Source organism: Cryptotermes secundus, unplaced genomic scaffold (genome assembly GCF_002891405.2).
Source record: "Cryptotermes secundus unplaced genomic scaffold, Csec_1.0 scaffold295, whole genome shotgun sequence".
In the NCBI taxonomy this organism is placed as follows: domain Eukaryota; kingdom Metazoa; phylum Arthropoda; class Insecta; order Blattodea; family Kalotermitidae; genus Cryptotermes; species Cryptotermes secundus.
The window spans coordinates 943764-957763 of record NW_019729213.1 but is presented as its reverse complement, the minus strand read 5'-3'; the positions used below and the strand labels follow the sequence as shown (position 1 = coordinate 957763).

The 14000-nt window shown below is 38.6% G+C and overlaps 2 protein-coding genes across 4 annotated transcripts in view; one reads left to right on the top strand and one right to left on the bottom strand.

Moving 5' to 3' along the window:
* The window catches only part of LOC111865401 (cleavage and polyadenylation specificity factor subunit 5), a 32186-nt gene extending 31032 nt beyond the window's left edge, over nt 1–1154 (bottom strand). Inside the window, exon 1 of the mRNA XM_023853391.2 lies at nt 924–1154. Within this exon, the coding sequence (XP_023709159.1) occupies nt 924–1045 (122 nt within the window). The 5' untranslated portion in view covers nt 1046–1154. The remainder of the gene's footprint in view (nt 1–923) is intronic.
* Nucleotides 1155–1466: 312 nt separating this feature from the next.
* Nucleotides 1467–9361, top strand: LOC111865406 (protein BANP). 3 transcript variants are annotated; one of them, XM_023853403.2, is made up of 9 exons: nt 1467–1607; nt 1890–2002; nt 2176–2546; nt 4108–4284; nt 6867–7014; nt 7402–7542; nt 7699–7824; nt 8094–8207; nt 8910–9361. In XM_023853403.2, exons 3-9 carry the CDS (start codon nt 2197–2199, stop codon nt 9189–9191), a joined length of 1338 nt encoding a protein of 445 aa, XP_023709171.1. In that variant the 5' UTR covers nt 1467–1607; nt 1890–2002; nt 2176–2196; the 3' UTR covers nt 9192–9361. The 3 variants fall into 3 exon arrangements, with proteins under 3 accessions (XP_023709171.1, XP_023709169.1, XP_023709173.1); XM_023853405.2 differs by lacking the exon at nt 1467–1607 and adding an exon at nt 1637–1757; XM_023853401.2 differs by lacking the exon at nt 1890–2002.
* Nucleotides 9362–14000: the final 4639 nt, after the last annotated feature.

Below are 14000 nucleotides of genomic sequence, written 5' to 3'. Positions count from 1 at the left end.
CGATTCTTAGAAATGTGGGGGGGGTGAACATTTTGCTCTGCTTCTGTTTAATGACAGTCAACATTCTTGTCCATAGCCACTAAAATAAGATGTCAAATGCACCTAAAATACTTTAGTTTAGACAGAAAGGTCTCTCCAAAATACTGAAGTTTACGCAAGTTGTCTACATTACTTCTCAAACACAGCTGTACACAATATTCTCACAGTGGCAGTACCACCCAATGACTTCTTTCTCTCCTCGCACTTCGCTGTGTGTGAATCTGCAGATATTTTCAAGACTGTAGTTCAAAAATAAAACACAGAATTCAATAAAGCTTCTAAATTAGAAGGAAAATATGCTTCTGATTAAGTTTTTTCTAGTTGGTTATTTAATAATGATCTCAATATTGAGATTATATGGCATAAATAATACGATAATAATGGTTGTGGTGCTGTTCGTGGAATGAGAATTGGCCGGGCAAACCGACGTATCCTTAAGAAAACAAGCCCAAGTAATTACAATCAACCTTATGTACAATACTTATCCATTTTAAAACTAAATGTGACTGTTGTTACCTGCAGCACAGATAATGCTATCGTTTTCATACCAGAAAATGACAAGAAAGAACTATGCAACATTACACATACCCAGACTCATTATCATTCCACAAAATGTTTAATGGATATTCCAGTTTGCGGACGCATCAGGGGAACATGTACCCCCACCTCCTAACATTAGCAGTTAAATTTCAAAAGCATACCTTAGGTTTGCGTTACTTAAGACAGACCAAAATCCTACCATTACTAAGAGCGGGTGAACACAGGATACTGCATGCCGAGAGCCTCCGAATACTAGAATTTAATGTTATGAATCTTCACGCAAGAGCCTTCCTAATTTACAAGGGATAAAAAAAAAGTACACAATATATACGTAATGTACTCACAGGTTTATTGTTCTGTTGATGGTAATGGACTGATTTGCTACAAATTTTTGATCAAATGGTGTACTCTGACTTGCTCTTCGGGGCCATCCACTCCCCTTAATCTGTGCTGCCGCCATCGCCATTTTGCATTAACGTAATTATTGATAACGCTATTTCCTTTCGACCACAAACAATTTCTCACAAAAGCGACTTGCGGACACGACTAATGGAAACTAAAACGCCATCTCTTAATAAAACTGCTGAACAANGGGGGGGGGGTTATTCGGCTAATACAAATAGCATGGATCTCGGTACACTAATAATTGAAGGATTTATACATTCCTGGTGGCTACCAAACTTCTTGTATGTATGAACTGGATAAATGTTTCCTTCTATTCTGCAGTATACTCAACACTCTGCTCTACAGGACCATCTTTTCTCTATACTGTATCACTTCTGCCATCTCTACTCAGAATGCGATAACTAGTTACTACATCGTAGCCACCTGTATGATCTCATGCAATTCCTAGCTTGCTGGTTGGTTTTCCCATCCTGCATCAGCAGCATCCTCGACCATCGTGTAAACGTATCGACTGATTTCATTGGCTAAAATTCTGCACATAGTGGACAGCAATTTCATCGTCAAACGCGTGAAACTGCGTGAAAAGGAGAAGAAAGAGGGGGAGTTTGAAGATCATAACAAAAGTAAACTGCATTGTAACTAACTAATTAGTTTTCATGAATACTTAATTGATACACCATGTTTAAATACAATTCAGTTGTGTTGCATAGAGCTTAAAATGTTACAGTTCCAGCAGGAATGGGACGACATTTTTAGGCTTGCCCCAGTATCATGTAGGATATACAGTGGTCATTGTCTTTCATAATGATATTGTTTGCCATGGATGCCAGTATTAATAAACTATCAGTTGTTTGGTCATTTTCATCACCACAGATTTCTTCAGGTGCATATTTTTGTCTCAACAGAAAACAACACACGACCATGACTAGGAAAATTGTGTCTCTAATATAGACACATTTAGGGAGTGAACACAAGATTATATGGCTGCTAATGGTCTTTCCCTGCCCCTAGGAGAAAAGTAAGAAGGAATTCACATATAGGCACAATTCCAATGTTATACTTCTGATTCATTCATAAGTCTAATGTTCACCAGGGATACATGTCAAGCAGTTAATGTGGCATGGGACAGTTATTGTATTAACTTAAAACATCAGTTATATGTAGGACTGATGCAGCTAATCTGTTTTTCAGGAGTAACTGGTTTATCTTAACATGTCTGGAGTGCCCCTTCTAAAACGTGCAAGAGCTGAAAGTACAACAGTCCTCTCAGCAATAGAAGCTTGCAGCAAAGAAGTCTCAAATTTAAAATTAGTATTTAACCAACGATTAGGAAGTATTGAAAATCACATGGACCTTATTACAGCAGGATGTAATACCATAATTACGAGAATGGATGCTCTGGAAAACTTTGTACAAAATTATGTGAAATCTGACAGTTTTAGACACTCATGTTGTGAAGAGGTTCTCCAGAGAATGAATACAATAGAGGAAATGTTAAAAACTACATCTCTGACACAACAAATTTCATTTAAAGATGAAACTGAAGTCACAAATACAGAAATGTAAGTATGGTTATGTGTGTACATAATTTTACTTCAAGGCTTGGTCACATAGATAGTATTACACTGTTATGAGGCGTGGAGCTGGTGAAGGAAATTTTCTTCTTCTTTGGTGTACTTCAGAGCATGATGTCATTGAATAAGAATGCTAGGTATTATGGCAAGGACTAGCATTCACAACTCTGGTAACAAACAAGGCAACTGCACTGTAGCCAACATTGACCTGCAGGTACTGGTATCATGAAAAACTGCCCGTAAACTTGGTCCAGAGCCACCTGAGTTCAATCCATTTCAATTTCAAATGCAGTTTATGCACATCCCTTAATAATATATAAGAGATGATGTCTCACAACAATAGAAGATATGGGAAAAGGATTTATGTACCTTAAAATGTAGAGTTCTGGAAATTTGTACATTTTACCAAACATTATTAGCGTGATGAAATCAGGATGGGCATACATCTCATGTGTGGGAAAGATGAAAAATGCATGCAAAATTTTAGTTTGCAAACCTGAAAGGAAGAGACCTAGCCACTGATGGGAGGATAATATTAAAGTGAATTTTAAGAAATAGAATATGAAGGTGTTAGTTGGATTAATCTGACTCATAAAAGGGGACTAGTGTAGGGATCTTGTCAACATGGTAATGCACCTTCAAGTTGCATAAAAGGCAGAGACCATCAGCTTCTTAAGGACCCTTCTTCATGGAGTTAGTTCTGGTGTTTTTGAGAACAGGTGAGATGAATGCTGGTTACTGAACTGGACCATAACAAGGATGTAATCTAGTTTCTAAAGAGCGGCCTCCATAGTCTAGAGGTAACGTTCCCACCTCATGACTCGTAGTACGCGGGTTCAATTACCCGGCAGAGGTCATCGAATTTTTAAGGGCGGAAAAATTCAGGGAACAAGTCCTCCGGGAGGGACTTTAAGCCATGGGTCCCGTGTCGTAGCTTTACGGCACGTAAAGGAACCTCATATCTCCAAAGGAGGTCACTGAGCCAAATTAACGGACGTTTCCCACCCAACAGCAGTCTCTAATACCTCTGGTAGATGGGGGAAGCATTATAGATACCTCTCAGCTAGTAGAGCCGGTCTCGCTGGCTGGGCGGGACTGATGGTAAGCACCAGTACCGGTAGGATATAGAGACTGGTAGAAATCATAGAGGGAAGCACAATGGACCAATACAGGTCTCAGTGCATGGGGAAACCCACCCTCTCCACTAACTAACTAACTAGTTTCTAAAGTGTTCTGACAATGGTGAATGAGACACAGAATTACTGGGTTTAACCTTCCTTGAATTTATTTTCTGACAAATCAATTCAGTACCCCACTGAGTATATAAATTGTTTATTTTCATCAGCACTTTCTGGCAGTTATGCAAATGAAATCAGTAAGATAACTGTCCTTGAAAGACACCCACACAAAGGAAGAGAAGTTTCTGACACTTACCTTAGTCTCCTATAGGAACAAGTTTAAGAATCTTTGATTTGAGGTTTTCACAGTGGTGACTATGAAGATTACCCTTCATCTCCTAAATCTTTACTCTGTAACATCTCATTTTCAGATCATCTCCAATAGTGTTAGTACGTAATCACAAACCAGCTCAAGTTAGTGCATCTCTGGGACTGGATTCTACTCTGCAGGTCATCACACTCAACAACAAGACAGACTTTCCTGAAGGAAGTTGGCTGGGAGATGAAAATAATCCAGAAGCCAGGGTGCGATGTGCTATCACTCCATCGTAAGGGAAATTAATTGCACAAAATGTATATTTATTGCATAAGTGGTATAATATGTTAAAAGGAAATAAAGATATGATAGTCGTTACCCATTACATGCTTGAAGTTTTCCAGATTTTGAAATTACTTATTAGCAATTATATTTTTATGATGTATTCTGATTACTTACTTACTTACTTATGGAGCTGAGTCCTTCTTGAGGAGAAGCCAAACCTGCAGCTACTCAAGAATTTCCCAGCATTTTATGGAACCCGAAGGTTCATTACCGTGTTCACAAGAGCCCTCCACTGGTCCCTATCCTCAGCCAGATTAACCCAATCCATACCATCCCATCCTCTCTCTCTAAGATCCATTCTAATATTGTCCACCCACCTACGCCTTGGTCGTCTCAGTGGTCTCTTTCCTTCCAGCTTTCCCACCAATATCATATATGCATTCATCTTCTCCCCCATTCATGCTACATGCTCTGCCCACCTCATCCTCCTTGACTTGATCTTTCTAATTATACTTGGAGAAGAGTACAAGTTATGAAGCTCCTCATTATGCAGTTTTCTCCAACTTCCTGTCACTTCATCTCTCTTTGGTCCAAATATTCCCCTCAACACCCTTTCTCAAACACACTCAATCTATGTTCCTCCCTTAATATCACAGACCAAGTTTCACACCAAATTCTCCTCTATCGGAGCACTCTTCCTACATTCATGTCTATGTTGTGCTCTGTGTTGTGTCTTGCTCCTGTGACTGCGTGCATCACAACACAACACAGAGCACAATATAGACATGAACGTAGGAAGAGTGCTCCCATAGAGGAGGATTGGCATGACTCGCATATTTGAGATATGACGTATGGATGACAAATCCTGAAAGGTTTTAGTATTTAGAATTTGTTGTTATACATGACGAATATGCATTTTAGTCATTTTATGATGGAGACGTGATGGCATGCAGTGGAGTAGTTTAGCGTGGATAGAGACACAGCTGAAGATGGCACATTAGTGCCGAAACATGTAGTGTAAAAGTGAAGAGAAAGGTGAAATTGTGTGCACTGTAAGACGGTTAGCAAAAATACACATCATGGACAAGAATCAGTGCAACAGGATGCTAAAATATAACATGGACTTTCCTGTTTTCACATTTCTGAATCTCTGCACCCCCCTGAAATTCAAGGTCCTTCCATGCATGTCCTGCCTACTAAATACTTTTCAAATGAAGATTCAGCATTAGCATATTGAAAGAATGTTATTAAAATATGTAAGTAAGGTGTCTTTTTTTCAGAGTTCATAATGCTGTTTAACTTCTACAGATATGTGAATCCATTTTGTGCTCTAGAAATATTTGTAAGTAATCGTTAGTTACCAGTTCTGCATTTGAAAGACCACAGATTTTATGAAAACAAATACACTCATTCACCATTGTGAAACTAACTTGAATTCTATTCAGAGAAATCTTAAATATGTATTTCCAATGAAGCCCTGTGAATTTCTCTATTAGAACTTTGTATAAAAAGTAAAATGAGGCATGTAATTTTCCAGTTAATGTCATGTGGGTCCTGAAACAAAACTGTGCAAGAAAGGAACATAAGTCATGCAAAAGGAACTTCCTCATAGGAAGTAATATAAAAGCATCAAGTTCCATTTCAGTCTTTTATTTTACACTGTTATTGTGTATTCCATTAAATTTACTGAAATCATGTTAAGTGTTGTATTACACTTAAATCAAAAATAAGTTCCCCTTACCAAACACAATACTAGACTGATACTAGAAAGATACAGTATTCCAGTGTTGATCGTGATCTCCATGCTGTAGAAACCAGAGAGATTGATGTGCACTTGATCATAATTGTATACTATTCCCTCATTATCAATTTACACAAGAGACTCCCCCCCCTTCTAACTAGATGCTGAGCTTGTATGTCCTTTTGTAATATGCCACATGCAGTTCTTGCTGAACGCTTGCTGCCAAAATTACGCTTCTGTAGGTGGCAGATTGGTGAAGAGAACTGGTAAGTCCACCAAATGAGAAAGCAAGGAGTGGAAATTCCATTGTCATAAATTCATTTTTCTCACTCTCTTAGGCTACCGAACATTTTCTTTTAATTCCCTCCTGGATGAAGACTAAAATCATGATGTGTTTACAGTTTATAACATTCACAGCTACGATTAAGAACACCTTCTCTTCTCTTTTTTCATGTTCTTGCAGTATTTATGTTCTGTGATAAATTGTCATCAGGTGACAATCCGTTTCCATTTCCTCTCGAGTTTCTTTGATATCCCTGGCTTAGTCTAGAGAAAGATTAAAAATCAATCACAACAAATCATTATTTTTGTTTCAGCATTGTAAATCCAAAATGCATGAGAGACATAATTCATCTTCACACTGAAAAAATTGAATCATGACTCTAATATGTGAATGAAGCATTCTTATCTGTGATCCCAAATTCGTTTCCAATGCTATGGAACTGATGCACCATACACATAATTTTGTATACAAATTTGGATAGAGTGCATACAAGGAATGAGGTATCTCTTATTTTACTGTACTGTGGTATTAAGTTTGAACATGTTCTCATTGATTTTAATTTCAGGAATTTACTTCATATCAACACATTCTGTCAAACCCCAGAGAAAATGGCTGTCACTCTACTTGATTACTTGTTTCCACGAGAGGTTCTTGCTGTGTCCAATTTGTCAGGAAAAGGGAAACACCGCAAGAGACAGTTGGATCCTCTCATGGTACTTATAACAAGTAGAACATCAAATAAATGTAATCTGCATAAACAAAGAAATTTGTTAATGAAGTTGTATAGGTATCATCATGTCTGTACTTATTCTTTCACTAGGATTATAGATGGGCCCTTATGTAAGAAATTCACTGTTCATTTTCCCTTAAAATCGTTAAATTATTTCATATGAAACTATTTAGGAAAGGAACGGATATGAATTTCACACATACCAGACCTTTCCGACTTCCTTCCCCCTAATAAAAGGTATGAACATTAATAAATAATGTTTGTAAACATGCCCACTGTGAACCATGAACATTGTGTTGTCTGCAGGTTACTTGTTAGATGGGCCTGATATAGTATTAATGTTTCCTGATTGGTTTTCACCATTCTGCAGATTTATGGAATTCGATGTCATTTGTTATACAAGTTTAACATCACTGAAAGAGACTGGTATAGGATAAAGCAGAATATGGACTCTAAATGCAGAACAGCTTGGAAGAAGAAAGTTCGAGGACTGCCACTTGGAGGGATAAAGGTTTGTTGATAAAGGAAGCATACTATATAGAACAAGTTTTTTGTTGCCTGTACAGAAAATCCCCTAAATCTATTTGCACACATACATACATATAGAACACTGACCATATTGTTTTCTGTGCCTCTTCTCTTCAGTTTGCTGGTATTCTTTTCATAGGGTTCCAATCAAAATGACGGTTCCTCTCATCAGTTGCATCAGATAATCTCAGAAGATGGAGAATCTCTAATTGTTGCAGCTGATTCATATGTAGGAGACGATTCTGTTGAAGCACTGGAAGCTCAGGTTTGTATGTATAAGCCATATAATGACAGTGTAACAGCATGCTTATCACATCCACGGATACCTACAGAAACATGCAAAGTACTGTGACAAAGTACCAATTGGAACATGATATTGTCAATTCAGGTGTTGGTAGGAATTCATTGTAGGTGATACAGAGAAAGAAAAGCTTACCACAGACAGCGAAATGGTATTACAATGTGTATGTGTGTACCTTTTCTTTAAATGCTACATGTATGTCATTTTTAATGGTATAATATATTCTGTTTTAGGTTATTCACACTTCACAGGGTGATATCAAAGTTTTACACGCAACACCTGAACAGCTTGTTCGTTTACAAGAGACGCATCATATTCAAGTTCTGAGTGAAGATCAGATTTTGCCAGTGAGTATAATAAAAAACACTCCATGGCTTTAGCTCACAAGGAAACTAGACTGAGCGACTGCTGCTTGTTGGCGAAGCATATAGAGGGTGTCACGTGGTCAGCGAAACAAATTCCCACAGTCATTAATTTTCAGTTTTCTCCAAGATTAGAGAATGAAAATAAGAGAACACTTCAGATTTAAAATTATATTTATACTAAATTTTGAGTTTATTAATGCAGGTGTGTTTGTATATCCCTACATTTTGCTACATGTATGATTATCAGGGCCCGGATTTTGATGACATATCATCTTTTTTTCCTTGTATCCTATGCAATGCTCTTAAATATATAAATCTTGGATATGAGATGCTGGTTACAGAAATGTAAATTTTATAGGTAATTTTTTGACATTTTTAGGTTTAAGGTCATTTTTTCATTTTGGGAGTAATTTTTTGGACTTTTAAGGGTATTTCTTGTCATTTTTGGCAGTTTTTGGGAATTTTTCTTCATATGTTTTCTGAAATGTGAATAACATGGAAGCGAAGTGTTCTTTCTTTTCTCCTTTAGGTCATTTTTCTGGATTTTTTTGGTCATTTTTTAATATTTTCAGGTCATCAAAATTCGGGCCCTGGTGATTGTATTTAAGGGATATTTTCATACCTGTGATACATTTGTAGGGTCTGTTCCATAATGGATGTATTTAAGACTGAGTTATGTTTCAGGTTCTACATGAACAGATAATGGAGTCGGAAGATACTGTAGTTGAGACAGCTGATTCACTAACACTAGGCTGTACAGATCAGACATTAACAATAGTAACATCAACAGGTGAAGTGAGTGTGGATGTAGCAAGTATTGCAAGTGATCACAGGCAACTGGTGGAGACACAAGACATTCACATAGAGGGTGCACAAGTGTTGCAAATGGAAGACAGTGGAGATTTGGGAGTAGTGGAAGCAAGGGATAGAGTTATGGAAGCAGGTGAATTTACTACACTTGACTGACAACACGTCACCCTGCAAAACTAAGGCAACTGAAGTGAATTTACAATTCAGTGAAAATATTACAAGAACTAAGTTTGTTCAATTCATCTCACAGTTGTAAAAAGTAAAAGTATCCCTGTAACAGGCCATGAAGGCCCATAGGGTTGTGAGATGTTGAGGTTTCCACATTTTCTAGACAATCGGCTCAAAGATGGCGGTGAGGTTGTCAGCCCTATGCACCAGCTGCCCTTTACCCCCAAGAATATTCCTGGTACTCATTTCTGTTAGAGGCTGAGTTGACCCCAGGGCCATAGTGTGGCTGGAAGGATTAGGTCAATTGAAAAAGTCCAATGACCTCATCGGGACTTCAACCCACGACCTTCTGGCTTGTGGCATAGTGTCTCAACCAACTACGCTACTGCATGCCCCCTCATCTCACAGTTGTAATGATCATATAGTTCTATTCAAAGTGACCTTCAACTTTTCCCCATTCCCCTCCACATGCTCTTTCTCTAAGTGCTGTGTAAATTTCAAGCAGACATTTGTGAATCCTGAAATCTTGAAATCCAACACAAAATAAAAATGTCAGTGTCTACCATAAGTTAAATTTTCTCTGTTGATTTTTGGAAGTATTAGTGATTGTCATGCAATAGTATAAGGTAGGTAAAGTCCATCTGCACTACAGGCCAGGGTATGTCAGACTGTATATAGGAAATTCTACGGAATAAAGGTCATGTTTGCTTTTCCTACCAGTATGTGGATATCAGATGTATGTTGAAAATACAGGGTAATTAATAAGTCCCTCTGGAATTTCCGAACTCGGCAGCACAACAACCAACATAGACATGGCAGAAAGGAGCATATCAATACATAGAGAATCTCTCGAAGTTTGTTTGGGTAACAGGTGTCATGGCGTACTTGCAAATTTCACTGCTAGGGGCAGTCTTGACAAAACATGGCAAGGACAGGGGATTAGAAAGCATTTTGCATCTTAGAATTTGCCAAACTCGGTCAATTGTGATGGTGCAACAGAGGTTTCAGAACAAGTACAACGCAGAGTGGCTGCCTGTACATTGCAAAACAAACATGTCGACCGAGGCTGTCAAGCATGTGCAAGAAACATTTGTCACGAGCAGGGAATTGCAGATGGCTCAGGCAGGTGTCTGGCACATTCTATGCAAACATCTTCATATGAAAGGATATCGACTGCAGCTGTTGCAGGCGCTGAATCCACAGGATCACAATCATTTTCAGTTCTGCTTGGATTTTCAACAGCAGCTAGAGGAAAACAGGTTTGCTGAGAAGCTGGTTTTCAGTGACGAGGCAACATTTCATGCATTGGGGGCACAGAAAATCCTCATGCAATGGTGGAACATGTCTGTGATTCACCTAAAGTGAATGTTTTTTTGTCGTTTCCTCTTGCAGAGTCTACGGACCATTTTCTTTGTGGAACTGTTACCAGTATCAACTGTCTTGATGTGCCGCAATTACAGGAAGATAGTGAGGCCTTCATTTTCCAACAAGGAGGAGCCCCGCCACACTTCCATTTTGACATCCTTGCTCACCTCAGTACTAATCTTCCCAGTCATTGGATTGGGTGCACTTCTGACAATGACTCTCCTCTTCTTCCCTCCTTCTGTTGACATCCCCCCCGCCCTCATGACCATCCCAGCTACTGTACTGTAGTGTTTGGAAATCCCAGAGGGACTTATGAATTACCTTATAGAGTCTAGTATCTTTCTGACGATAAAACGGCCTACACCACACCCTTTTTCCCTTAGTAGACAGAGTATACCAACCTGTAAGACAATATCTTTTCCTCTGAAATCAGCATTATGAAACACGCATCGTAAATATGGATACTATATTTCTTAATTTTATCTTCATTATCAATCAACTCACAAAGGCATTATCTATTTACTATCCCATTGCAGGGAATGCAAAGCAATAAAAGCTATGGTTATATTCAGTGTTTTCATATACAGGATGTGAGGTTCTAGTACTGAAATGTGACAAAGGTGGTGGGAGAAACACTTTTCATGGTTTTAAGGCAAGTAAAACACTGTAGCATTATGTGCTGCAGAAAAGAAGCCTTTGTTGTACTAACATTACAGGACAGGCTGCACTACTGTCAGTTAATAATATGTATGTATGTAAGTGGTTGGCCATAAAACTGGCACCTGCACTGTGACCTTCAATGAACTATTGTGCTTCAGTTAATAATACATCTTTGTTCTGATCCCAATATACTCCTATATGAGCTCAGTCCTTCAAAACTTCCTACTATTATGCATAATGTACCAAATTACAGGAAATCATTAAATTGTTAATTGCTGCCATAGCAATAAGTGCAGGCTTAGGCTCAATTTCAACAGAGGTACCCGTATGTTCCACTGACAGTAAAGTGCCCCTGTGTCTAAGCACCATATTGTAGGACATGAAGGACTGGAACTGAATTCTCACACATTCTTATCTTCAGCACTAGGTGGAGGTGAATGGTTAATTTATGCTACAGTCTCTTTGTCCCAGAAGAAGGACCCTGATACCCAATGGAAAGGAGGCAAGATGGGCCCCATATATAGTAGTAGAGAACTGTACCGCTACCAGAGATAAAACCTCAGTCATCCAGCAAGAAGTTTGATTCCTGGTGGGGGTAGGTGTTTTTCTTCGGTGCATATGGGAATATATCCAGCCCCCTTCCCAATGGCTATCCTGATCTGTCAACTACCACAGAGTTTAAATTTTGTAAATACTAACACCACTCTCTGATTAGGTAAAACAAACAAAAATGAACTCCATGGTTTTAGTCCACAAGCAAACTATAGTGACCAAGCGACCACTGCTTGTTGGTGAAATTAGTGCCAACTTTAGCAGATAGAGGATGTCATGTAGTCAGTGCAACTAATCCCCCACAGCCATTAATTTCGGTTTTATAGACCGGAGATGCTATTTCCTTGAAATAGCTCCTCAGTTGTCCTCACAAGGCTGAGTGGACCCTGTTTGAGACCCACTACTTCTCAGAAAATCTGGTAGCGCCAGGAACTCTTGACTGCTAGACCACAGAGGCAGTCTGATTAGGTAAATTATCATAACATGGATGTGCATGCTCCTGAACTAAGTATGATTCTTGACTTTGGCTGTAGAAAATACAATGCAATTTTTTTAAATCTGTTCAGAAAAGTGACAGAACAGGCAGGATAAGATATCAGTAATATATTTTTTAGGGAATTGGAGTGAAAACTGATTATATATTACTTCCTTCAGAGATACAGTTTGCATCCAGGTATCCCAAAAAGTACAGTATTAGTGGATACAACTATATTACTCTGCACATCCCAAGTACGCCATCTCCAGTAAATGTTTCTGAGGTTTCTTAAAAGATCGTATGATTGTTTACCCATAAGTCGCAAAAGCAATTGTTGACCAAAATCAGCCTATCATGAAAAAAGAACAAAACTTTGAAAGTGATTTGGAAAGTAGGCAGGATAACCTCACAAAGCAAGTCTTATTACCCAACAATTTTTCTGTTTGGTTCCAAGTCTGTGACCTATGTCTTGACATGACAGGTTTAACAGTCTGGCAGATGAATTCAGAAGTTCATTATCACCTAAAATCCATCACTTGCCATAATCACAAACCAGTTCCATCAATCCCATATCATAATCCCTAGGGTTGAGGTCGAGGCTTCCACATTTTCTCCAGACAATCAGCTCATAGATGGTGGTAAGGTTGTCAGCCTTACGTGCCACCCACCCTTTACCCCCCCAAGAAGTTTCCTGGTATTCATTTCTGTTAGAGGCTGAGTCGACCCCAGGGCCATAGTGTGGCTGAAAGGATTAGGTAAACTGAAAAAAAAATGCACCTCGTTGGGACTCGAACCCACAACCTTCCGGCTTGTAGCATAGTGCCTCAACCATGCTATTGCGTGCCCCTCCTATACCACAATCTGTCAGAATTTCTGTAATAGAGTATGTGAGCCTTCCCATGCCACATACATTATGTTCTCAACACAATTTTCCACTGCATCATTTCTGATATATTCTGTAAGCATCTTCCCGCCTCTGTCATACATGATATATTCCACTATCTACCATTCACTGATATTGCTCATAACTTCAGTTCCTTTGAATGATACTAGATGAAAGTATTATCTCCTTTATTGTACTTGACTGAAAGAAACTTGTTCTCCCTAAAAATGAACAGGCTTTGAAATACCAGTAATCTTGTGACAATGGGAAGGGTTAATGTTACCCTCCAATCTCCACCCTCTTCTAAATGGTCACTTTCCAACTGGTTTCCCAGCAAAACTCTGTATGCATTTCTTGTTCCTCCATCATAAACTCACTGATTTACTGCTGTTGGCAGTGATATATAGGCTGTGCTCCATATTCTCTCAAATGCAATCAACTTTTGCACTGGGCTTTCTTAGTTAAAATGGTGCTAAAGTCATGAATAGTGGAGCTATACCTCTACTCCCCCATGTATCTTCATGGCATTGTGCTTAATTAAGCACAGGGACAACTTATACCTTACCTTATGTCTACATATAATTAGGCTCCTTTGAACAGGTTGATGTGTAACATTCTTCCCAACAACACAACATAATCACTGTCCTTACATCCACAAACTTAAAAACTTACTTGCACTCTTAATCAATGTATGAGCACATGCAATCACTGAAGAATATCTTAAATGGAGGTAATGACAAATTATTGAATGTGAACACTGTACGAGGTAAACCCCCTAATCAGGTAACATTAAATTAAGTTCAATTTTACATACAGCAGATAGCAATGTCACACCTATGGTGAGATTTACTTATGCAAGCCA